The sequence below is a fragment of the Schistocerca serialis genome, chromosome 8 (assembly GCF_023864345.2).
Source record: "Schistocerca serialis cubense isolate TAMUIC-IGC-003099 chromosome 8, iqSchSeri2.2, whole genome shotgun sequence".
In the NCBI taxonomy this organism is placed as follows: domain Eukaryota; kingdom Metazoa; phylum Arthropoda; class Insecta; order Orthoptera; family Acrididae; genus Schistocerca; species Schistocerca serialis.
Window position 1 is genome coordinate 35,397,870 of NC_064645.1, and position 27,950 is coordinate 35,425,819.

A 27,950-nucleotide genomic window follows, 5' to 3' on the forward strand; every position below is an offset into this window, starting at 1 on the left:
AGGTTCTGACAAAAATAAGATTAAGGTTGTGTCTCCTTCTCGCCCTAGTGCTGTGCAACGACGTTCTAACAAACTGTTTGTCTCATTACGAAATGGCTCAAATGGCTCTGAGCACTATGGGACTTAACATCTGAGGTCATCAGTCCCCTAGACTTAGAACTACTTAAAACCAACTAACCTAAGGACATCACACACATCCATGCTCGAGGCAGGATTCGAACCTGCGACCGTACCCGTCGCGCGGTTCCGGACTGAAGCGCCTAGAACCGCTCGGCCACAGCGGGCGGCAGTCTCATTAGGAATTGCTGGCTTTCAGTTAGCACAGGTGCATCAGTTACTTTGCCTAACCGTGCCACATACGAATAGTTAGGCTCACCACGCCTTTCTAAATCTAGCAAGCACCTCACTGCTTACAACGGACAGGAAATTCCAGTGCTCGGACAGTGTAGTTTGTCTACCACTTACTAATGTCACACTAGGACAGTGAATTTTACTGTTTCGAAATAAAGAGACAGTGACAACATATTCGGTCTAGATACGTTATTTTTGTTTGGGCTTAGCCACCACGACAATGTACTTCAGTGGCTGCTTTTGCACCAAAAGACAATGTCGCTAGCTTGCTTAAAGAATTTCCTGAACTATTTTCAGAAGGAATGGAAAAAGCTAATAACTTCGTAGCACATGTTACATTGAAAGACAATGCACAGCCAAAATTTTTCCAGGGCTGCCTCGTTCCAATTGCTTTATGAGGCAAAGTCGCCAGTGAATTGAAACAATTGCAAGATAATGGTGTAATTGCTCCCATTCAAACTAGTCAATGGCCTCTGGTCGCATCCGCAATTGTGTGTTGACTTCAAGTCTACAATCAACCCACAGACAGTAGTTGACACTTATCCATTACCTCACCCTGAGGAACTCATGGGCAGGCTTGATGCAGGACGTTACTTTTCTAAGATAGATTTGCGTGATGCCTATTTGCAAATTCCATTGGATGAACAACGACAGAAAGTCTTTGTTGTAAATACACACTTAGGAATGGTCAGGTATTTGCGTTTTCCCTTCAGCAGTGCTTCCTCACCCGCCATTTTTCAACGTTACTTGGAACAGCTGACTGCAAAAGTACTATTTTGTTGAAACTACCTTGACGATATTGCCGTCTCAGGTCGTGCACCAGAGGAACACACTGCCAGTTTACGTACTCTTTTTTGAGTGTTGTCGGAAGTAGGACTCAAGTATCGTTTCGAAAAGTGTGACTTTTTTCGAACTGCAGTACTTTAGGCCATGTGACAAACAGACGGGGTGTGCACCGTCTCCAATCTCATTTGCTTGCAATCCGTGGCCTGCCTGTTATATTTTGACCTCCAATTTGCTAACTCAGTGCAGCTATTCTCAAATAGAAAAAGAGGCTCTCGCTATTGTGTATTGTGTGACTAAATTCCATCACTATTCGTATGGTCGCAGGTTCTATTTAGTGACAGATCACAAGCCTTTGTAGTCCTCGTTTCATCCATCAAAGGCGGTTGCTACACGCACTGCTCAAAAATTCCAACGCTGGGCTTCGTTGCTTTTGCAGTATGAAATTGTGTGCAGCGCTACGGCAAAGCACGGCAATGCAGTTGCCGGTCTCGCTTTCCGATTGTCCCAGACTCTGATGCTGATGCATCTGTCGCAATATGTTGCCAAATCGATGCGCAGGTCTCTGAATTGCTGGAATCTTTTCCCTTGCACTACAGAAAAATAGCTCAGGCCACGGAAGCAGACTCAGACCTCAAGATTTTGTTGCATTACATTCGCACGTCTTGGCCTCTTTCATTGAACAGTATCCAGAAGTCAGTTGTCCGCCGATATTTTGCACATCGGAATAGTCTTTCAGTTCAAGAAGGTGTGACTGTAGTTCGAAATGACTGGAAAATGGCGTATGTTTATTCCCAAAGGGTTGCAAAAGGAAGTGATGCGGTTTCTCCACCAAGGACATCGGGGAATTGTTCGCACTAAACAGTTAGCGCGACGGCACAATACCTGGCAGGGCACGGAAGCCCGTATTGAACAGTGTCGCGCATGCGCGGAAAACCAAACATAGTAAAATATTTGCACATCTTCGTGAATCACCGTGTATAATTTTCTATTGTGTCACTGACATGACGTCATTATTTTCACAATCTGTTCATTTCTAACACATGACATCACACATAAGCTAGTAATGGGGTCGTGGCTTAGCAATGATACGTAAATAAGGGCGATGCTACTTCGTGATTGGCTGAGAGCACCGTAAGATCGACGCAGCACTGTGACAGCAATGTTCAGATTAACAAGTAACTCAGTTATTTGGGTAATATGTGGAAAATTGTGGAAAATATGGAAAAATGAGGGTAAATACGTATCTTCCTGGCTGTGACCTCTTCTTGTGCCTGTAATGACGAAATAATAATTTGTTATTCACAATCAGACTCGCGTGACATAATTTGAAATTGACAAAAACAGACGTCTTACAACTTGTCCCTACGGTGCCCCACTGAAGTGTCCGAATTTTAAAAGATGAAGGTGTGGACGAGGTGTCCGGTCCTCATTGGTCCAGGTGGGAGGGGGCAGGGGTTGGTGCACATGCGAGAACTGTAGAGTTACGTCACGACCCCGAATACGAGTCGCTCAACTGGCTGGGTGATCTCGATCAGTTCGTGGTGGTTCCCTGGAAGAGAGGGAGTGGAGAAACCGACGAGCTCAAGTGGCTAACCTGACACCGGATATGTAACCTGATACCAGATGTAACGACATCGTCGTCTTAGGGAGAACAGGCAGATATAGCTGACTGACCGACGTTTGAATACTTCTGGATAGTGTGGTACAGAAAATGGATAAAATGTGAAGGGTTTTAGTAATAAGGACGCACGCTTTGTGGAGATGTTCGAGGCCAGTGGCAGATACTACTGCGGTCGTGGGTGACGGAGAAGTTTGTCGAAATTCCGAGAGCGTATATTCCAGGTACAGACTGGAAACACAGTGTACTACTTCGCCTTCCTTACTCTCGCACGGTGAAAAAAAGAGAAACTCAGAAGTTGAAAACAATACCCGGCTTCACTGTTAGTCCTCCTCGGCACACACTGTTCACGAATCGAACGGCGAAAGAGGGGGGGAGGCGTGGGAGGGTAATAGTGGTGCCAGAAGTACCGTCCACAGTTGACTCGCGGGCTACACACGTGGTAACACTGGAGGCGAGACTGGAGGGTGAAAGCGAGCACAAGCCGCGTCGTGAGCACAGTGCGCAGCCAGAGAGGCGTGGCAGGCAGGCGGGCAGCAGGGTAAGGCGGCGGCGCGAGCACACTCACCGAGGCGACGACGGTGACGAGGTACCGCTGCGTGCGCTCGTAGTCGAGGGCGCGCGCCACCGTCACCTGGCCCTGGTGCGGCAGCCGGATGGCGAAGAAGGCCGCCCCGTCGGCGGCGCCGCTGCCCTCGGCCGGCTGCCCCGCCACCACCGAGTACTCGACCAGCGCGTTCACGCCCGCGTCCGCGTCCACCGCCTTCAGGCCGCGGAACACCGTGCTGCCCACCGGCGTCAGCTGCGGGCACACCGTCCACCACCGACTACCGTATTACACATTCCACCAGTGTGCAATTTCAGGGTTGCCACAATCCGAGGACGAAGATCGAGGACGAAATTCGGTGATTATAAAGATGTGAATGTTAAAAAATATATCGGCTCAATCACTTGTTTATAGTGTAAAACACTAAGATTGACGAGTTTCGGAAGTCAAGCTTCCATCATCAGAATAAAAAAAAGTAAAAGAACCTGTTAAAACTCGCTAAAATGGAACATGCACCAGGCACAATAAAATTGACAATAAAATTAAAATATCTTGGCTACTTCCCTTGTTGCAGCCGTGTCTTCCAAGGTGCATCTCCACATAGTCGTCAAAATATAAAAAACTCTAAAATGGTGTCGCCTATGGTCTTCAACATCTAACCACATGGCTCTCTCCTCTATCGTCGTAAACCGCCCGTGCGTCTTCGTTGATACCACACACCACGTAGCCAAACACGACACTGAAACGCGAGTCAGCTCACGCGCAAGTAAACAAGGAAGTCACAGAGATATCTATACAAACAGATAACGTATACATGTTCCAAGGACGTCATGAAATGATGGTATCCTACCAATTGCTAAAATGTAGTTACTAAAAGAAACCAGTCAAATGTTTGAAAAAGTTATTTCTATTACCAGTTAGCTGTTGATTCAGGGTCTTCTGATCATCCACGCTATGTATCGTAATTTCCAGCTGTTCTAGTAGATCCAGCTATTTTCCTTTGTCCTGTGTATGTAAAATAACAAGATCCTGATCTATTCCCAACATGGGGTGTCCCGTTTCCCAAATATAAAGATGTGGTTGAAACACTGACCGATATGCTGTGCAGGTGACCATTGGTTTGCATTTCATTTGAATCTTCGTCATTACTTTACAGTGGTAATTATGAAGATGTGGTTGAAACCTGAAATCACACAATGTCCTTTCACCTTTCTGCACGTCAGACAAATCTTCATAAATACCGTAATTCAAACAGCAATTCTGTCAGCGAAGAAGTTGTAATTAACGAGGAAAATTAATCCGAGCATTAACGGTGTCTATAAAGGAGTGGTTAATGATGAAGAAAATTAATTGCAATTGTCATTAAATAACCTTTTAATTAAAGAACTCAACACAAATTATTAACATGTACACAATCGTGCCGCTGCAATTGATATATATCTTTCACTTTATGCTTTAAACCAGTCATATTTCTCTGAGCCCTGGACAGAAGAAAGAAACTCGTTCCGATTCTGAATTAGTCTATGAAAATCTGTTCAATTTTTTTTTCATGTTACATTGGATTTGGAGCATTGTATTGACTGATCTTAAAGCTAGCCTGTGCAATAACAACACCAGAAGTACACTTCGCACAGCTGAATGTTAACTTTTCACGACCAAAGAATATCAGATACCGACAGCAGACACGTTGTAAACCGACAGCGGAAAACTGAAACAATCGCAAAGAATCGATTATTGCACTCCTTCCACAGTCTGTTCTGAAAATAGCCGAGCGATTCTGAAGTGACACGGAATATCAGCGCAGGTTTCAACGGCTATCGTCAAGTTTGCAGGGGTTATCAAATACTCGATCGGTGGCCAGTGGCAAAACTTGCGTATTTTTTTTTTTTTACTTACTAGCTTAAGTGCTTTACACACTAATTTTGGAACTAAATTAACTTCGGAATTAAGTTCTCTAAAAACTAATTGGGCCAGATAAATGGTCAATTCGAGTCAATGAAACAAGAAATTGTCGCTGAATTAGATAACAGATTAGAGAAAATAGAAGAGAGCTGGCATTCCAAGGTTAAAGAGGTTGAGGCAGAGCTGAGGGGTGAAACTGCTTCGGGAAGGCAGATGTGGGATGATAGGGAAGAGGCGACAAGGCAATCTTTGGTTGAAGTGAATACAAAAATAGTGGCTAGCAATGATGAGACAAAAGCTGTGCTGATAAATAAATCAGACAGCACAGTTGATGATCTCAGAAAGGAAATGGCAACTGCCGCCGCCTCAAAAGTAAATGACAAAATTACCCAGACAGAAGTGCATAATGTTTCGGGTCATGCTGGGTGTCCTGGAATGCAGGCACCTAGTGGAAAGCCATTTTCAGGCGAAAACGGATATCATGCCGTGAATTTTTTGGCCAATTGCGAGGACTATTTTCTGCCTGGGATGTCAGATGAGGCAAAAGTAAAATTTGTAAAGAGATTGCTGGGATGTTCAGTTCAGACATGAGCCAACAAATTTAAGGATCAGTTCATTTCATTTGAAATGTTCGAACGAATGTTTCTAGACAAATACTAAAGTAAAAATAAGCAGTGAAGGTTGCAAAATGAGTTTTTGAATGGACCTATGTACAGGGGAGGCAGACAAACTATGAGGGAATTTTGCCAGGAAGAGTTGAATAAATTAGTACATCTGGATCAGCCTTTAGGTGTGTTAACAGAAATATCTACTTTAAGGAGGAGACTACCTGAGGAGTTACAATGGGAACTCATACATTGCCCCACTGATTCTGTGGAGAAGTTTTTAGACTTTGTTGAGAGGATGGAGCAGACTATGTGCTATAGGCCTGGCTCAAAGGGAAACAATCCTGGGAATAACCATAGGTATCTGGGGGAGGGAAGAAATATGAATTGGGGTAACAATCATCAAAACGGTCACAGAAATAGGCATTGGGGAAATAATCAGAGACATCATGGGGACAGAAATATAAATGACGATTGGAGAGGAAATGGGGGAAGATATAATGAAGAGAGCCACAGTCTACATCTACATCCATACTCCGCAAGCCACCAGACGGTGTGTGGCGGAGGGTACCTTGAGTACCTCAAAGGGATTTTAGGGGCAATGATGTGAGAAATGAACCAAGACCAATGCTGGGAAATGGACCTGGAAGAGGGGGACAGAACAACAGCACACAACAGGGACAGCATCCGTTAAACTAGGAGTTCTCTCAAATGGGGTCCACTTTGGGACAAGACAAGTTGCAAACAATAGGGCCAAGAGATAGAACAATAATAACTATAATCAGACTGAGTGTGGTTACTCTAAAAGGGGGTATGACAATAATGATAGAAGTAGGAGACAGGAAAGAATTTGTGGTATGGGGGCCATTTTAAATGATGAAAATGTATTGGGGAGCTGGCGCATGGAGCATGGCAAAAGGAGAGCTTTTAAGAGGAAGAATGTTAGGGGTTTAAAGGCCCAAATGGAAGAAATCAATGCTGAGAATGCTTTTTGTGAAGAGTTTGGGGATGTGAATTCTGAGAAAGATAGTATTGGTTTGGTGAGCATTATTAACAGGTCAGGGACTAAGGCACTGCCTGAAGGTATAGATGGATGTTGTGATGACCAAAGTGTGTGTGAAAGAACAGTACGAAATTTGTTGAGTTGTGTGTCATGGAAGGGGATACAGTGGATTATAATGTTAATTCTGAGAGGGCCAAGGTGCGTGAAACTAATAGTTTTATAGATGATGGTAATGATTTCGGGGCCATAGCGCCTATTGTTGATTTAGTGATAAATGAATCGCTTTCTTTTAACCTAGGGAACAGGTGATAGTCACTGGGCGCCAAGTCAGGACTATAGGGTAGGTGGGTGATTATGTTCCACTGAAACTGTTGCAGGAGAGCAACGGTTTGCCGAGCGATGTGTGGGTGTGCGTTGTCATGGAGAATGTGTACGCCCTTGCTCAACATTCCTCTTCTCGGGTTCTGAATTGCCCGTTTGAGTTTTTTCAGGGTTTCACAGTACCTGTCAGAGTTAATTGTGGTCCCAGTGATTGAGCTCCGACGACGAGCTGAAAGAAGAGGTTCATAACTTTGTGAACAGCATGGCGGCGAGCTGGTATGACATGGGCATACAAAAACTGCCACAGCGTCTACAAAAATGCATCGACAGAAATGGTGATTATGTCGAAAAATAGTTAAATGTTCAAGCTGTAAACTGATGCATATCATTGTGGAAATAAACAGGTGTATGTACTTATAACGAAGAGGAGACCTTACTTTTGGGATTACCCTCGTATGACATAGAGAGATAATGAGAGATAAAGATTCATTAAAAGATGCAACCATTAAAATATATACACGCTGTGTATATTTACTAGGCAGTGCCCTGTGGTAGGAATTTAAACCGACGGCGTCGCCTAGACAACGTGAAGGTCGAGATGGCCGCCATGATATCATAGAGGTGTTTACTGATAAAGGACGCCGTTGTCATGGTAACGTAACGGCCGAAGTGCCAGTCGAGAAACCAAAGAACGCTTGGGGACGCCGACTACGATCAAGGTATCGATTCAGATCGATATCATCAAAGACGTCAGCACGGAGTGACCTGCTGCTAACAGTCCGAGAGTAGCTGTTCGACAATGCAGAGACGCTCTCCCTCGTCACTCACCGCGTCCCTCCGGCTTACTTTGTCCTTGACGATGTCCAGTACTATATCTAATGTTTCACTGCCCATTCTCACCTGTACTCTTTTACCCAAGTACCACTTTTTCTTTCACTTTTGTTCGCTACTACAGTGTCATCTGAACTAGAAGAAGGGATCGGTTGGTAGGACACATTCTGAGGCATCGAAGAATCACCAATTTAGTAGGGGGGAGTAAAAATCGTAGAGGGAGAACAATAAATGAAAACAGTAAGCAGATTCAGAAGGGTATAGGCTGCTATAGTTACATGGGAGATGAAGAGGCTTGCACAGGATAGAGTAGCATGGAGAGCTACATGAAACCAGTCCTCTGACTGAGGACCACAACAGCAACATGTTCATTACCGCAGCGGCAGTACGTACTGCTGTGGCAGCGACGATAACACGTGTTCGATTGATTTTTGTACGAAACACTGCTGCAGGCAACGTAGACGCCGCGCACAGGGCACACACGAGATTTCAGAAGTGACCAAACTACAGACGCCACGCTTGCGCGCTGTTTCCTCCACTTACACGCAGGCAGCTGAGCGTGGCGCTCCTGAACGCCGCCCCAGCAGCGTGCGGTGACTGCCGCGGGCCCCACCCGCCGCCCACGCAGCTGAGCGGCCCACGCGGTCGGGACCGAACCCCACCCCCCACCCTCCTGCTGCGGGTATCCCGTCTGGCTTCCACCCCGCACGCCTTATTGTCCGGGTTTTGTGTCCGTACAAGCGAGGAGCACCACACGCCGCACAATCCGCACAGTGCATCGTGCTGTGCCGGGCATTGCGTTCGTCCACAGCTCCGCCTCACACCCGGCTTCCTACCCCGTCCGTAAGGGCGGCACTTGCGGGTACGGTGGTTTCCCTCCTTTCCTCCCACAGATATCTCGCGCAGTTCGTCAGTACACGCTTACTTTCATTTTTGAGCAACTGCATTCCACACACATTCTGCGTGTTCCAATAATAAACTTCTAAGTTTCCCTTTAACATAATGACAACAACTGGAAATGACGAACTGTTAAGCATCTCTCTTACACTGCAATAAGTTCAGCTGTTAAGTTTAATCTCATATACGAGGGTCGTTCAACAAGTAATGCCCCAGATTTTTAAAAAGCCATTAATACACATAGGCAAACGTCCTTATTGGTGCTTCACATTTGATGTTTGTTCTGTGCGCCGGTGAAGTTGCGAACCCTTCTGGCAGATGGCAGAGACGTAGCACAGCGTCAGAATGGCGTCTACATACGACTCACGTTACAAGCAGCGTGCTGTTATTGAATTCATGTGTGCAGGGAAAGAAAACGTGGTGAACATCAGTAACGTTTGTGTGCAGTGTATGGTGATGCTGCAGTTGATAGCAGTACAGATGGACGATGGATAAAGAAAGTTACAGCATCAGGAAATGCAGAGACAGAGCTGCATGATCAGCTGCGCCCGGGACGTGATGTCACAGCCACTCGGGACGTCATGTGGCAGCCACTGCTCCAGACACGCTGAAACGTACGGATGTCATCAATCGTGCCGACCGGCGCATCACAACTCTATAATTGGCTCTACAGTTGTTCGTCAGCATTGGAAGTGCGTCTGGAATGATCGAGACTCTCGGATATTCAAAGAGGTGCTCACGATGGGTTCCACGAATGCTCACAGTGGGCCGCAAGATTCAAAGAAAGGTGATGTCACCTGAATTGTTGGAGCGTTTTGAGCCCGACGGACATGCCACTTTGAAGATGACGAGAGTGTCAGTCATGCAGTGAAAACATGGCTACGCATACAGGACAAGAGCTTTTACCAGCAGGGAATACATGCTCTTCCACAACTTTGTCATACGGCCGTAGAACGCGATGGCGACTACGTAGAAAAACAGGAGCTGCATAAGACATGTTCATGTATATTGTCACCAAATTCTGACTCCTAACAATAAATATGTTCTGAGAAAAAAATGTGGGGCATTACTTATTGAACGACCCTCATAAAATGTGACAAGTCTCTTCGATGTAGCAATAACTGGACTGTTAATTATGCACCACCTTCTCCTCCCCTTCACATCGAGAAATACTGTATACTACCAGCTAGATACGTGTGTATTCTTTGTGCATGGGCGACGACCCACTTAGAGCTCAAGTTCTGCTGCATGCTTCTGTCCGTAAGAAGGGAGATGAGATGTCTTGACTGTCTCTTTATGCAGATTTCTAAGATGTATAGATTTCTGTTGCTATTTGTACTTTAATAATATTAACTATACATTTTCTTCGACATATTTCAGCTTTCTGATGAAATGAAACACGGTTTAGAGAGATAAATACTCATTTATTTTCACTTTTTTTAATTTGGTGTAACGTAGTAGGATACAGAAATGAATATAAATATGTACGTAATTCTCTGGCAACCTAAGCGAGGTGCAGACGCATCGAACACGGCGCACACTGAACCAGAGCACGCATCGCAGTTCGTAGCAAAGGCTTCCTCTGAAGTCTTCTGACGTAGCTCTCTAGCAACATGCCAGACGTTTCCAGAAAATCTCTATACATATGGCCACCATTCACCAAACCCATACACAGTACTCTGGATAACTACACTACCACACATCAGTGTGGTATTCTCGTTGGTGTAAATTTTCACTGTTCTTTGATAGCCCCCAAACATACTCTATGACCATCTAGTAACACTGCAGGCGTTCGAGAGTTGCACGTAGCAGTTACTTGCCTTGAATTCTGGTGTAATTCATGCCATTCATAGTCTGAAAGCACTATTTTCATGTCACTAAATCGTGGAGTTTCAAAAATTACCTTTACTTTTAACTCATGACTGAGGAGATGCCTACAAAAATGCCTTTACTGTCACTGGCATTCAACTTGTACGTTCAGCAAATAATAGCACGAAGACAGACGCAGGAAACAGTGGTAGCGGCTTGACGAGTGGCTCAGACGGTGGTAATAGTGGAAAGTCGCAGTCCGCACGCTGAACTGACTTCGGCTCTGACGTATCAGGTACCTAGGGCCCTGCAGACCCGTGCCTTATCCTCTGCGCTGTGCGAGAGAGAATATTTGCAGAGGGTAACCGTTGTACCTCGCCCGGTAACGCATCCACGTGAGCGCTTCTTGACAGCCGCGCCTAAGTTACGCCCTATGTGCCACTACGCAAGTGTTACGCGCTCGTACTTGCTGTGAGCGCCTGCGCGATGCGCTACGCTTACCACTGCACCTCACCACAGAATACAGGCGATGCAACAGTAAGAGAAACAAAATGTCCGGGAAAACGTGTCATCAGATGACTGGGCGGTGCGGTCTCAAACAGGCAGCCACATAACCAATCCAGGCTGGGAAAAATTTGGAGAGATATTCGAAAGCAGCACAAATTGGTACACAGGGTCGTTACGATGATTCTGGTGTTCCAACACAAAAATTTTCAAAACAAGCATGAATCTCTCCCAGCTGTAAAACATCAGATTTAGAGTTATCACGCCTGATGGTACACATGCAACGCAAGTTACATCCGAAATGAAGATCAGGTTTAGGGATGCTTGTGCTAAAATGAGGACAGGTTGCATTCGGCCATTCACCAGATTGACAGACCCATATTTTACGAATCTCGTGCACGTATGCATTGACTAAAGAGCAAAGTACAGGTGTGCCAATGCGTCCGAGTTACTGTGCGACCCTGCAACAATTCTGCATGTCCTAGCATCACGTGCAAATGCTGCTAAAGACTGTCAGAAGTTCTCAAAGCCATACAGAATGAGTGGATCGTGGCTAAAACCAAAGCCACTTTTGGGTTGATACCTTCAAAAAAATCATTATTTCAATCTTTCTGTTCATTACATTGGCTGGGATTGGAATCATATCAATAGGGAAGTCACCAGAAAGTTCTCTCACAAGTGTGAGACAGAAGAAAATATTATTAAAAATAAAGACGACAGGAAAATGAAAAAACAGGGCTAACATCTGAAATGTTGAGAACTGAAATATTTATGGCAGATGTTGGTGCCAAGATCGAAAATCTTTTTGTATGTCCATCCTTTTGGCTTGAGGCCTGGACTTCGACCATAGATACTAATAGACTGGGCAAGCAGTGCAGCGGCTATACATCTGCCGTGGCTGCAACATAGGATCACGTGACTGTTGGCAGAACGTCGGCGGGAGTTCAAGGCAGCATTCTGATTCCTGATTTCACTTCCAGTATTTCTCAGTGGATTTCCTGCTAACTTCACCACATTAAATGTAGCTTATGTAAACACAGCTAGAAGTGATAAATTATTGCGTAACCACTGTACAAATTTAGTTTTACAGCCATTACTTCACAATGAACTTTGTGAGCTGCTGAAACACTTTCGATGTTCGGCAATATATTCGCCGCGAATATTTCAGTGTTACCAATTATGAGATGCATTCTCTACTAACAATACGCGTTATGCACTGCATAAAATGTAAATATTGCGTGCGTGTGTTTTAGTGCCTTGGTTGTAGAAAGTGTTATAGACTTCATAAATCGGCATAAACAACGAAACCTGTAACGTAAACACACGTGTTCACATCGAATGTAACGAACTCAATTGTGTCGTTCACCCACAAAACGTAAAGCAGTTTCATTTAAAAGCTCTTTTTTTGTTCAAACAGTTTGTTTCGTAGATGTATCAAATAAGATATCTACAAAATCAGTACCTACTTACATGAATACTTGTTCCACAGATCACGAATACGATACTTCGCAATGATGTGTCAGTTTAATGAAAGGTAGACCTATCATTACATGACAATTCTTCCAATCACCTATTTATACCTAAAAAATCGTCTACTGAGTAGGAGCTGCCATTCATAGATTATTTTAGTTTGATTTTAAATGCTGGTTGGCTATCTGTCAGGCTTTTAATGCTTTTTGGTAAATGACCAAAGATTTTTGTAGCAGCATATTATTTATCCCATACATTACAGCTTATTATCTGGAAACTAACATTAGGCCATACAACTACCTTTTTGCAAATGGTATTCAGTATCTGTTTCTGATATTCGTATGTTTTGTAACTGGGAAGTACAAAATAAAACTAAACCCCTGATGAGAAATCAAACCCCTAACTTGTTTTTGCAAATTGTTCTTTAAAATAATGCCAGCATAATTCACCCCTTTTTGTACCAAAGTCAGATTTAATCCAGGATAGTAAAAATCATCCTTTCTTCTTATGTAGTAGCAATGCACATTGCCATTGCTTTTGGAGTGGGAAGGGTTATTGGTAATAAATATCTCTCTCTCTCTCTCTCTCTCACACACACACACACACACACACACACACACACAAAATATATATATATATATATATATATATATATAGGTGTGTATGTGCGGATGGATGTGTGTGTGTGTGTGTGTGTGTGTGTGTGTGTGTGCGCGCGCGCGCGCCCGCGCAAGTGTATACCTGTCCTTTTTTCCCCCCTAAGGTAAGTCTTTCCGCTCCCGGGATTGGAATGACTCCTTACCCTCTCCCTTAAAACCTACGTCCTTTCGTCTTTTCCTCTCTCTCCCTCTTTCGTGACGAAGCAACCGTTCGTTGCGAAAGCTTGAATTTTGTGTGTATGTTTGTGTGTCTATCGACATGCCAGCGCTTTCGTTTGGTAAGTCACATCATCTTTGTTTATATATATTCTTCAAAGTGCTTCGAACAGATGCGTGTGTGCGCAGTAGGCTTGAAATCTTTTCGTTTCACTGCCTGTATCCACATCTGCCTGCGCCCTTCATCCTTTGGAAACCTATACGAAAGAGAAAAAGCAGCTTTGTAGCTTACCATTTCATTTCAAGAAATATATACGATTGCAATGTGCGCCTGGAAACACACACAGCACTTCAAACCGCCAATTTACGTAACTGTGGCGTTCTGGGTAAGGATATGATACACACAACAGCTTATCAGTATTCAAGAAATGCCGCTAAATTAAACTAATAATACTTACACGTGAAATTTAATGTTACTTCCCTTCACAAAACGCTCGGTACAACCATAAGCACAACAGGATACCACCATTGTTTTGCCAATAGTCACGTGGTATAGCAGTAGAGATGTTAGTGCCACGAAATATAAGTCATGACCAGTCTACCAACATCTATGGTCGAAGGGCCTGGAGGACTACAGCCGTTCACTACTGTAACAAAATGAAACACCTTCATCCGTCCTTGTGATGTCATTTATTGTGTAGCTACCAGTTTCGGCGCTTCAGTGCACCATCTTCAGGCCTTAGTTGATGCCGAAGGGCTTATCACGATCCATATATACGACGCATCAATGGCCAACATAACTGGTTTACCCTGTCACATTCGCAAACATCCCTGTTGCACTCATGGTGTGTTTCTTTCACAGCTGGAATGGCACTGGTCGAAGAGTCTCGTGGCGCGTTCGGCATGACAGCGAGACACGCGACCCATTTGACCGGCCTGCACAGCTCCGGTGGCCGCCAAACACAGCCCCGCGCGTGCGGTCACCAGATACATGGGACGCCACGTGCTACCCCATCACTGTTGCACTCATACTCTCCGTCGTCAAGAAAAGGATGTAACCAATAATGTATTTTAGAACATCTCTTGACTGGTGCTAATCAAGTCAAGTGCACAATGCAATCATGGCGGCTTGACTATCGGTGTGTATGTTGGATATATTGGAAACTCGAAGTCTGGAACCAGTTCTGTGTCTTGCTCCGATATACCAGGAACTCCATCATGGAGTCGGTCTGCATGATGACTTATTGATGCACATGATGGACACAGTTCGGCATGCAGACTTGACTTCCACTCCAACGTGTTTTGAGTGGTATTGTGGCGTGTGTCGTTGGCTTGATGTACAATGAGGTGAGAAAAGCCATGGAACAGAGATATGCGCATGTGCATAAGGCAGTAGTGTCACGTACACACGGTACCAAAGGGCAGTGCATTGGCGGGGCTGTCATTCGTAGTCAGGTGATTCATGTCAAAAGTTTTCCGAAGCGATTATGGCCACACAGCGGCACTTAACAAATTTGAATGCGGAATGGTAACTGGAGCCAGATGTGTGGAACAGTCCGTTTAGGAAATTGTTAGGGAATTGAATATTCGAAGATCCACATTGACATGAGTGTGCTGAGAATATCGTATTTCAGGCTCACCACAAACAGCGCAGTGGCCGACAGGCTTCACTTAAACGACAGAGAGCAGCGGCGTTTGTGTAGAGTTGTCAGTGCTACAAGACAAGCAACACTGCGTGAAATAACCGCAGAAACCGATGTGGGACGTACGCGTTAGGACAGCGTGGCGAGATTTGGCGTTAACGGGCTGTGGCAGCAGACGACCGACGCGAGGACCTTTGCCGACAGCACCGACATCGCCTGCAGCACCCCTCCTGGACTCGCGACCGTATCGGGTGGACCCTAGACGGCTGGAAAACCATCGCCTGGACAATTAAGCCCCGATTTCAGTTGGTAAAATCTGATGGTATGTTTCGAGTGTGCCGCAGACGCCACAGAGCCACGAACCCAAGCTGACAATAAGGCACTGTGCAAGCTGGTGGCAGCTCCGTAATGTTGTTGGCTGTGTTTGCACAGAGTGTCCAACTGAACTGTTCAGTGGCTGGAATCGGTTATGTTCAGTTACTTGAAAACCATTTCAGCTATTCATGTTTCCAAACCGTGATAGAATTTTTATGAATGACAATGCGCCATGTCCTTGGGCCACAACTATTTCCAATTAGTTTGAAGAACATTCGGGAATTCAGAACAATTTGAGTGAATGATTTGGCAACGCTTCCAAAATTTTAGGGGACATAATCGAGAAGGTAGTTCATGCACAAATACTGCAGTGGCAACATTTTTGCAGTTATGGATGGCTGCAGAGGTAGTAAGGCTCTCTATTTCCGCAAGGGACTTCCAGTGACTTGTAAGTTCGAGCCACATCGACTTGCTGCACTACACGGGGAAAAGCAGGTCCGGCACGATGTGAGGAGATTTACTGTGACTTTTGTGACCTCAGTGCTGCTGTTGCTGCGTCAGGGAGCCGCGAAATGAAGGAGGAGTAAAAAAAAACGTGAAAAACTCTTGCAGACACATATAGACATAGTGAATAATAAACACTGAGGTAGAGATATGGTTTAAAACTTACAATCGAGTGTGCGACTAAATTTCTTTTGCTTGGAGGTCTGATGACGCTTCATGACGATATTCGACCTTTCACTATGGAGTCGGGGACACAAGTCTTGGGTCCACTTGATGGTTAGGAAGCCTGTACGCCGAAGATGAGTGGTGGGGTAGATGACCACAGCGCCACAAGAACTGGTAAACAGCGGCTTCAGTTATTGTGATCGCTTCTCAGTTTTGCTTATTGATAACTTGGTACCAGTGTCTGAGTTTAATTTGTACAGCAGTGAAGATGATCACTAAGTGATCGAAAATCGATTCTGCTATCAATAAAACATCAATATTACGGCCAAGGCTGACCTTCCTTTTAATTTAACAATTATTTCAGACTGCACCCATATCCACAGGTCACACACCTTGGATTCTAGCGTCACTGAGGATGTCATGCATTCTAAACTTATAGACAATACAGGTTAATACCTGCAGCAGGGAGATGTCACAGAAATACCGTTACCATGCTCAGTGGTTTACAATCTTGAAACGTCATATGTAAATAACATCCTAGTATTTTGTAGCAGAGGCTTGTGTTCTGGTTAATCAGAAATATTTCAGATGAAGTTTGGACTTTCAGGACCCCGTGTGACTACATAATACTTCGCCCCACAAATCCTCCGAACTCTGCCAAACAATACAACAAAATGCACCCCAAATGTATCAAAATGCTTCCCAAATTACAGCTTCCATCATCATCGCCAGCCCTCTTACCACCCCTCAAGCGCTCCATACTTTACAGTGCTACGGACAGTCAGTGAGTTCCACCACTGCAGTGAAGGCTTGTATCAGGCTGGTCTAGTTACCCAATATGTTCTTGGCGGCTAGTAAGCCTGGACACTGCTGATGAGGTGAAACATTTTGCCTGAGGAATCACTTACCCGTTAAAATGTTTTTAGGATGAATGGTTGGAGTTTAACATTTCTTCTATATCGAGATCAAATTTCCATCACGCCAAGATGCACCTACAGCGAAAATAGGTGTTAATTTAAAAAATAGTACTGTCATACAGCGAAAGAGTGTGCGGATCCCTGCGGCACAGCTGGCTGGGAACCCTACAGCTATTTGGGAACTAATTTCAATTTGAATTCGCCATGAGACCTACTGTTTAACGCTAGTGAATCTACTACTACTACTACAATGGCTAGTACTGTACCAGCTGAGCCAGTGCAACCCACACGTCTGTATGAGCTATTTTCCCTTAAACCCTTAAAATTAATCAGAAATGATGAGAACAATACATCCCTTTGTCAAGTAAGTTTAAGAGCTCAAATACGGTGAACTTGGCCGACTTGTACCCTACAACATCGATCTCTATGGAGAAACTCAATCTTTTCGGTTATGCTGCCACGTGTGTGTTGGGGCGACGTCTGGCCTGTGTTGAATGCATGGGGTGCAATGGTCAGGCGCCTGTGTTTCATGTTGAACTGTCTCGGATAAGAAGAGAATGGACTATTACACCCGTTACAATGTCGCTGTTTTGTTTGTACACCGTAAATACTGTTAGTCACATATGCACTGCTGGAAATATCTCCCTCAACATTTATCTCTTATTCTTTCCAGCACAGAGGACCGCTATGTAGTTCGACGCCTGTGTTGTTTATCATGACTAGTCATATGCTTCTGTTTGTTATAGCCTGTGTAACAGTGCTCTGCGATGTGTCCACTTCTTATAAGTGCACCTACAAGTTGGGAAGCAGTTTGCTGAGTTCTTAAAACTGGTCAAATAACTGCTTTTAACAACAGTTCGTTTGTTACAGTGATTAACTTACATGTAGACTACATGGAACTCGAGTACTTAGATTTCAACACTATTTTGACACTGTAGTCAACTTACTGAATTTATAAATGGTCCGATTAAAGAAGGGGATGGAATTAGGATACTATTTATAGTTACAGTGTTTTCCTCTACACAAACAAACATTAACAAGTCGTAAGAAATGGTAAGTGACGTATACAGATCCTACGACTGACGGATAAGAGAACAGATACCGAGATCTTCCGATCCATAGAGTGGTTAGACTTAAGTAGTCCTTTGGCTTTGTAAAGTACAGGAGAAGCAGATGAAAGACATTTCTCGGAAACATTAAGAAGTCATTATACCACTATTCGTTAAAAATCTGTGTTGAATTCTCAGTTCTCTAGTTGTCGTGGTTTTCGATCTTTAATTCAGAGGATAGTACTGCCACATATTATTCGACACACATTCAAATACCTTGTGTATGCTTGTCACCTGTCTCCATTTACAAATCCTTTGCAAACGTCTGATGTCATGTGTGCGGTGTGCAAGATATGGTAAGGTTGGACCCATCAGATGTGAAATTCAGTTACATGGTTGCTATCACGTGTCGTGCTGGCTGACACAGGTTCTATACTGTTCCCCTATCTTCTACCCTAAATTTGTTGGGTTGTTATGGAGTCTGCTTGAATGAACGACAAAAAAATCTTGGTACGCCTTGAATGATAATGAATATTCCCAGTTTTCAACGCAAAGGTACAATATTCGTTTTACAAGCATCAGAATGCAGCTAGAAGGGGGGCTAACACTTATTTAGGTGGAAATTTCGTTGATTTCGACGCTAGTTGTTGATTTCACCAAAAATTTTAAATGAAAATTCAATGTTTGTTTTAAAAAAAAAATTGTGGTAAGGTCTTATTGGACCAAACTGCTGAGGTCATCGGTCCATAAGCTTACGCACTAATTAATCTGAAAGTAACTTAAGCTAAGTATGTGTGTGTGTGTGTGTGTGTGTGTGTCACCTGTCGCCATTTAGAAGTCCTGCAGTTGGCAGAGTGCAAACGTTAACAGTAAAATTTCAAGAACAAAAACTTAACTTTTGTCTGTCTCAGAAACGTTTTCACTTCGATCATATGTCGTCATCGATTGACTAACACTAGAGTAAATGAAACAATTCCTGTACCTAGAGTGAGAGGACAAGGGTATACTTGATAACATCTACAACAAGTATGTGGTGGTGCAAAAGCTCTGAAAGAGAATGCAAGTACGAACATCCAAACATAATTCCACCCGGTGGCGCAGTCTCTACGTTACAATGCGGGTGAGTGTCGAATCTCGACGCAGGAAGACCTTGCGTAGACAGAAACATTTGAAACGAAGTTCTCAGATATGTGCAAAACTGCAACAGAGTAAATAAAGAGACGAATGTCTGCACGAACAGTGAAAAAATAAGTAGAAGGGACGTGTGCCAGAGGCTAGCGGGGCAGATCCTGCATTGGAAAGCTTCAGCAAGAAGTTCTGTGCGAACATAAAGGACAAGGTCGTGAAGACGGGATAAACGAGGCAAATCAGAAGAACGTGACGCCGCGCTGCTGACGCGTGCAAGTCGGGAGCCTACTGACAACGTAGCGAGTTGCTTTACGCTTCTCCAATTATTGTGACAAGCAAATACAGAAAATCGTGCGTATTCGCCTTACGTACGTCGAGAGCTTCCGGACACTTAAGGTTCCACCTGGACAGCAGTAAAATTTCTTCTCTCATTTAACTTAAGTGTGGTTCAAATACGATGCGTCGAAGAAACTTACTCGTTACAGATAAAGATTGCCACCAGCCGCTGTGTGAGCTGTTTTCTTATTTACAAGAGTTAGTTTATGAGAAATCTCAGTCCTCTTCAGAACTCCCTGAATAGATTCGAAAACCAGCTAAAGGAGATAAACATTTTATGTGAGGCAATTATCTGGATTTATATGGAATTAGTGTACAGTCGCAGCGCTAACCTTAAGCTTACAGCATCCACTTACTCTGTCTGAGGTGCAGTTCTAGAGAGTTCCTCACATGAGCACACACATACTGTAGCGGCCCAGTTATTACTGCTTCTTTTATTGCCCCCTTAATATACTAATTTCACATGAAACAGGGCATGCGTAAAGGGTGTTACAAAGTCCTTGCGTCAAACGACTAGGGGGTAATACGTCACTGCAAACAACTTGTGTCTTTTAAAGTATGACGCAACAGGGCGTAGGCACTCTGCGACATTTGTATGCTATGTACACTCCTGGAAATGGAAAAAAGAACACATTGACACCGGTGTGTCAGACCCACCATACTTGCTCCGGACACTGCGAGAGGGCTGTACAAGGAATGATCACACGCACGGCACAGCGGACACACCAGGAACCGCGGTGTTGGCCGTCGAATGGCGCTAGCTGCGCAGCATTTGTGCACCGCCGCCGTCAGTGTCGGCCAGTTTGCCGTGGCATACGGAGCTCCATCGCAGTCTTTAACACTGGTAGCATGCCGCGACAGCGTGGACGTGAACCGTATGTGCAGTTGACGGACTTTGAGCGAGGGCGTATAGTGGGCATGCGGGAGGCCGGGTGGACGTACCGCCGAATTGCTGAACACGTGGGGCGTGAGGTCTCCACAGTACATCGATGTTGTCGCCAGTGGTCGGCGGAAGGTGCACGTGCCCGTCGACCTGGGACCGGACCGCAGCGACGCACGGATGCACGCCAAGACCGTAGGATCCGACGCAGTGCCGTAGGGGACCGCACCGCCACTTCCCAGCAAATTAGGGACACTGTTGCTCCTGGGGTATCGGCGAGGACCATTCGCAACCGTCTCCATGAAGCTGGGCTACGGTCCCGCACACCGTTAGGCCGTCTTCCGCTCACGCCCCAACATCGTGCAGCCCGCCTCCAGTGGTGTCGCGACAGGTGTGAATGGAGGGACGAATGGAGAAGTGTCGTCTTCAGCGATGAGAGTCGCTTCTGCCTTGGTGCCAATGATGGTCGTATGCGTGTTTGGCGCCGTGCAGGTGAGCGCCACAATCAGGACTGCATACAACCGAGGCACACAGGGCCAACACCCGGCATCATGGTGTGGGGAGCGATCTCCTACACTGGCTGTACACCACTGGTGATCGTCGAGGGGACACTGAATAGTGCACGGTACATCCAAACCGTCATCGAACCCATCGTTCTACCATTCCTAGACCGGCAAGGGAACTTGCTGTTCCAACAGGACAATGCACGTCCGCATGTATCCCGTGCCACCCAACGTGCTCTAGAAGGTGTAAGTCAACTACCCTGGCCAGCAAGATCTCCGGATCTGTCCCCCATTGAGCATGTTTGGGACTGGATGAAGCGTCGTCTCACGCGGTCTGCACGTCCAGCACGAACGCTGGTCCAACTGAGGCGCCAGGTGGAAATGGCATGGCAAGCCGTTCCACAGGACTACATCCAGCATCTCTACGATCGTCTCCATGGGAGAATAGCAGCCTGCATTGCTGCGAAAGGTGGATATAAACTGTACTAGTGCCGACATTGTGCATGCTCTGTTGCCTGTGTCTATGTGCCTGTGGTTCTGTCAGTGTGATCATGTGATGTATCTGACCCCAGGAATGTGTCAATAAAGTTTCCCCTTCCTGGGACAATGAATTCACGGTGTTCTTATTTCAATTTCCAGGAGTGTATGTTGCCTTTAGGCCAGCCATCTGGCCCACCCAAAAGAGTGTCAGCCGTGCTTCTGTAATATCTTCACTCAGTCTTAAGATTTCCTGATTGGAAATCTCGATCACTTTACTGGCGTAGATAGTACGCAGATGTTGCACACTATGACATCTCGTCGTCCCAAGGCTGGCGAATTCAATTACGTTTGGCGTCACTGGGAAGCATCAGCAAACATTGTGTCTCTAACAAAAATTGTTGCCTACAGAGTGATCTGTCAGCGCTAGACGTTTGAGGCAAAAGCAACAAGTCTGTTCACAATGTCCTGAACGAATTTCCAGCAGGTGAGCAGTGGGGGGCGGTTGGGTGTGGGCAGTGCGTAGAGGGAGCAAGGTCTGTGTACTGATTATCCCAACACATGTGTTGCTGTGTGTGGGGGGGGGGGGGGCAGATGTGATGTGTGGAGGGGGTGGGGGGCTAGGAGTGGGGACGAGTCGCAATTGTGTCGCACAGTAACGGCACTACACGTGTGCTGCCTGGTTTGGCATGGCAGGGCACAACGGTCATTCCATAATGTCTACAGTAAACACACATACTGTGTTTTAAATGACCAATGTCGGCAGCAGCCAGAGACGAAACACGAACGGGCCGAAGTCGACCGGCTTTTATCGACTTCTGCCAATCTAAAACTTGGGAACTCTCTCCAGGACTGTGAATAAATAATAGGGTCCGTTACCGACTTACAGAAAAAGCAAAACAAATGGGAAAACCTTTTTATCAATCTGAGTGTTAAAATGCGGTTCATATACATATTATCATCATCATTGATCGACATTATTTTCTTGTGCCTTTGTTAGGCGTCGGTGCAGAATCGGCATACTTATTAACGGACTTGGCATGGTTTGTTGCCCGTAAGCCTCCTCCCCTCCCCCCGGACGGAGTACGTGCACCAAACTGTGTGCGTGTAATGTTATCCGTGTGGAACAGAGTGAAAATTTTCCAAATGTTTGCGAATCGTGTAACTGAAACGAGAATCGGGTACCAGCCCATGATTCTGCTGCTGGGATGTGGGGGTATCCGCTTGGGTTTTCAGACACTAGTTATCATACGTTCCATATAATGATATGACGTCTTAAATGGAAGACACAAGATTGGCGCTTACAAGTTTTATTAGTCTGGGAGTTTAAGTATGTTTCACATAGCTGCATATTACCATTCGCATCATTTGGTGATGTAATGCTTTAAAAGGAAGACATTTAAGTGAAAGAAAAAAATAATGTGACAACTTTTTTATTCATCCACACTGTTATAACAAAATGTGCACCCAGGCATGTATGTGGTAAGAAAGGAATAATAAGTTTTGAATAAGTGCAAATGTTCAGATGTGTGTGAATTCCTAAGGGACCAAACTGCTGAGGTCATCGGTCCCTAGACTTACACACTACCTAAACTAACTTAACGCTAAGGACAACACTCCACAAGGCTTCAATTAGTGCAAAAAAAGGCAGGGCTCTTTACATACGTGAACTAAATGTAGATAAAGGTATCAGTATATGAGAAAACTGTCAGTTGTTAAATACTACAAGTTTCTTAAGAGAAGAAGCTCGCCGGCCGTGGTGGCCGAGCGGTTCTGGGCGCTATAGTCTGGAACCGCGCGACCGCTACGGTCGCAGGCTTGAATCCTGCCTCGGGAACGGATGTGTGTGATGTCCTTAGGTTAGTTAGGTTTAAGTTGTTCTAAGTTCTAGGGGACTGATGACCTTAGAAGTTAAGTCCCATAGAGGTCAGAGCCATTTGAATCATTTTGAACCATTTGAGAAGAAGCTCCTTCCGGCCAATCGCCTGTGTCTGTCCGGTCTCGCAACGCACACACATAGGCACGAGTAACTGGCGAATCTTGTACGCTGCTCTGAATAATAACTCGACACATTTAACAAAAGTGTCTAATTAGAGACGGTTTGTCAGGAAGAGTAACGGACATTGTTCGAAGAAAGTAACGCCGATGGCGTCTTGCTGCTTGAGCATTGTATTCCGAACAGAACCAGCATCTTTAAATTCGAAGTCCGATTCAGTTACGCTACCACTAATGACGGTGACTACAGTAGACTTTTGAAGGTCAGTCTCCTTACAGAACAGTGGTACGTTCATCAGCACTTAGGGCCTGCCGCGCGGTCTGAGGCGCTGCAGTCACGGTCCGTGCGGCTCCCCGCGTCGGAGGTTCCAGTCCTCCCTCGGGCATGGCTGTGTGTGTTGTCCGTAGCGTCTTCTTCTTTTAGTGTTCAACCCTGAGGTTGGTTTGCAGCAGAGCGCCGTTCCTCTCTTCTGTCTGCCTTCCTCTTCATTTCTACATATGTGTTGCATCCAACGTCATTCATGATCTGTTGTATGTATGATATCTTTGCTCACCCTTGCCGATTCCTTCCCTCAATAACTCGTTCTGCTATTGCTCCTATAATGTTGTTGTGTCCTACAAGTTTGTCTCTTCCTGTTTGGATGTGCCTCCTGTGCTCTCCTAAGCATCTCTTCGTTTGTTAGTCTCTCCAGCTGATCATCACCCTTTTATAGCACCACATCTCCAGGGCCTCCAGCCGTCTACTCTGTTCTCTTGCAATTGTGCACGTTTCACATCAGTATAGGGTCACAGTCTGAGGGTATTTCGCCTGTCTCATACATCTTGCTCACCAGATGGTAGAGTTTTGTCAGGACTGGCTCTCCCACGGCCGTCAGTAGTTCCAATGGAATATTGTCTACTCCGGGGGCTTTGTTTCGACTCAGGTCTTTCAGTGCTCTGTCAAACTCTTCACGCAGTATCATATCTCCCGTTTCATCTTCATCTACATCCTCTTCCATTTCCATAATATTGTCCTCAAGTACATCGCCCTTGTATAGACCCTCTATATACTCCTTCCACCTTTCTGCTTTCCCTTCTTTGCTTAGAACTGGGTTTCCATCTGAGCTCTTGATATTCATACAAGTCGTTCTCTTATCTCCAAAGGTCTCTTTAATTTTCCTGTAGGCGGTATCTATCTTACCCCTAGTGAGACAGGCCTCTACATCCTTACATTTGTCCTCTAGCCACCCCTGCTTAGCCATTTTGCACTTCCTGTCGATCTCATTTTTGAGACGTTTGTATTCCTTTTTGCCTGTTTCACTTACTGCATTTTTATATTTTCTCCTTTCATCAATTAAATTCAATATTTCTTCTGTTACCCAAGGATTTCTACTAGCCCTCGTCTTTTTACCTACTTGATCCTCTGCTGCTGTCACTACTTCATCCCTCAAAGCTACCCATTCTTCTTCTACTGTATTTCTTTCCCCCATTCCTGTCAATTGTTCCCTTATGCTCTCCCTGAATCTCTGTACAACCTCTGGTTCTTTTAGTTTATCCAGGTCCCATCTCCTTAAATTCCCACCTTTTTGCAGTTTCTTCAGTTTTAATCTACAGGTCACAACCAATAGATTGTGGTCAGAGTCCACATCTGCCCCTGGAAATGTCTTACAATTTAAAACCTGGTTCCTAAATCTCTGTCTTACCATTATATAATCTATCTGATACCTTTTAGTATCTCCAGGGTTCTTCCATGTATACAATCTTCTTTCATGATTCTTAAACCAAGTGTTAGCTATGATTATGTTGTGCTCTGTGCAAAATTCTACCAGGCGGTTTCCTCTTTCATTTCTGTCCCCCAATCCATATTCACCTACTATGTTTCCTTCTCTCCCTTTTCCTACACTCGAATTCCAGTCACCCATGACTATTAAATTTTCGTCTCCCTTCACTACCTGAATAATTTCTTTTATTTCATCATACATTTCTTCAATTTCTTCGTCATCTGCAGAGCTAGTTGGCATATAAACTTGTACTACTGTAGTAGGTGTGGGCTTCGTATCTATCTTGGCCACAATAATGCGTTCACTATGCTGTTTGTAGTAGCTTACCCGCATTCCTATTTTCCTATTCATTATTAAACCTACTCCTGCATTACCCCTATTTGATTTTGTGTTTATAACCCTGTAGTCACCTGACCAAAAGTCTTGTTCCTCCTGCCACCGAACTTCACTAATTCCCACTATATCTAACTTCAACCTATCCATTTCCCTTTTTAAATTTTCTAACCTACCTGCCCGATTAAGGGATTTGACATTCCACTCTCCGATCCGTAGAACGCCAGTTTTCTTTCTCCTGATAACGACATCCTCTTGAGTAGTCCCCGCCCGGAGATCCGAATGGGGGACTATTTTACCTCCGGAATATTTTACCCAAGAGGACGCCATCATCATGTAATCATACAGTAAAGCTGCATGCCCTCGGGAAAAATTACGGCTGTAGTTTCCCCTTGCTTTCTTGTATGTATCTACAGCATTTTAATGTTAGCACTGCAGTCGTTATTTGGAGACTGGTAGAACGTTGGGGTTGCAATATTTCGGTATTTCATAAGGCTGCGGAGCGGTAAGCACCGTCACAAATAACATTAAATTAAAATCATTGCATCAAAATACACTTGGATTTGTCTGTGTCACCTAATAATCGCGTTGATCAACATAAATATCACCCAAACGATAATGGTTACACTTCTTTAAAAAAAACTTTGCTCGAAGTTCTATCATTACTAGCGCAATTGCCAAAATATCGCCCAATCTGGTCACCCGGACGGTATTCAATAATGGAAACAAGTAGTTCGTTTCTAAAAGATTTTTTCAGCGGGCTGCTTGAGTTGGTCCGAGCAGTAGACTGCGCCCTGCATTCCTCTCCCCCCCCCCCCCCCCCCCAATCATCCAAAATGTATTTACGCTCTTGTAAAACTATAACCACTGAAATTCTTGCTCACTTACGGATAATTGAAGAATTTTAATGAAATTAAAGATACTTTAATAAAATCGGATAGTGAATTGATTAAATTGGGATGCTTACATATGCTGAAGGACTTCTGACATGGTTTCAGATGAGCTGTAAGTTTAAATACAAGACTGTAGTAGGAGAAAGATAGTTACTATCAAAAAAGATTTGAATCGTTTGATTTTATAAGCAATTCAGCGCAACGTTAAGATTTTTCTGCTGTACCGTAGTGAACCTTATGTTAAAAGACTAATCCGTGTTTTGTTCGCAAAGAGACAATACATTTTTTAGTTTACACTTGGGTATTTCTTATTATATACATAAAAACTAAGCGAGAAAAGGTTCACTTAAAAGAATAACATGGATTCTCAACATTGCATAATTTTACAGTCCAATTACTATTTGTATGAATGCCTTCCGAAAGCAAATTATGTAAATAAAATTAAAAAATAAACAAATGTGTTTTCAGAGTAAATGAAAAACATGAGCCTTTTTTAAGTTCTCCTTAACAAATCGGATGTCACCTGACACCTACTCTCTTCCCCCACAAACTGCATTACGTATACAGATAACAACTCCGTGTGGCTGTATTGCCTGGTGCAAGTATTTCTGTTGGGCGCCATTTTGGAGACTTGCGTCTCCAGACGTCACAGCAGTTACAGCCGTGGAAGGGGTACCTACAGTTTGACGTGGAATCCCATCCACGTTTTGCTTCTGGCGACTCCTCGGATTGTAGAGAGGTGGTCGCTAAATTAAAACGAAGACTGAAAAATTCATGATTTGGCCGAGATTTGATCCCACGAGCTCTCGGTTTCCAGGCACGCGCTTAACGTCGACTGCCAGGTGTGACAAGTCTATAGCGAGTTCATGTGGAATAAATAACCGTATCTATGGACTGCACTGACTTCAAAGTTTAAATTTTGCACACCGCCTAAGAACCGTAGACGTTAGTATGTACCTGACACAAATTTCAACTTGGTACATCTAACCGCTCCCGAGTAAAAGAGGTCCGAACAGTTGGACACCCGAGTAGTCCTGTAAGGTGAGAAAGGACAACCATCGGCGTCCCGTAAGCTGAATGACGCTCGCGGACCGCCTGGCCACGTGACACGACGGCAGCGCTCCTAGCAAGTGACATTAAAACTAGAGCAACCGTGACGTTAAAATGTTGATGGCCGGGAGGGACAAAGCGTTCCAAGACCCGGTCTGTCATTCGGCTTTGTTCGGCACTTCTCGGAAGTACCCGGAAAGGCGCGATATTTCATTTAGCACTGCGGTGCGGCATTCTTCTGTGAGTTCGGCAGAATCATACTGTCAGCGCTGTTTACTCTTCGTTGCTTGTTCGTGATATGAAGGACGTTCACAGGCCCTGTGGCTCTTTGCACAAAAAGTGGCAACCTAGCAGCGATCTGTCGAATCCTTTAAAATGAATGAGAATGACGAAAGAAGAGAGGGATGAGAATTGTCATCTGGCATAAGTGTCGGGTACTGCAGAATTGCTATGAAACGACATTACTGAGAGCATGAAGAAAGAATTTAAGGATTTAGTTGACAATGAAAGAGCATCGGCAGATGGGATTTATTGTTTTGTATA

General features: G+C 44.7%; 1 protein-coding gene across 1 annotated transcript in view; it reads right to left on the minus strand.

The window, feature by feature from the left end:
* The window catches only part of LOC126416112 (cadherin-99C), a 627,926-nt gene that overhangs the window by 175,569 nt on the left and 424,407 nt on the right, over positions 1-27,950 (minus strand). Inside the window, exon 6 of the mRNA XM_050083623.1 lies at positions 3,324-3,557. Within this exon, the coding sequence (XP_049939580.1) occupies positions 3,324-3,557 (234 nt within the window). The remainder of the gene's footprint in view (positions 1-3,323; positions 3,558-27,950) is intronic.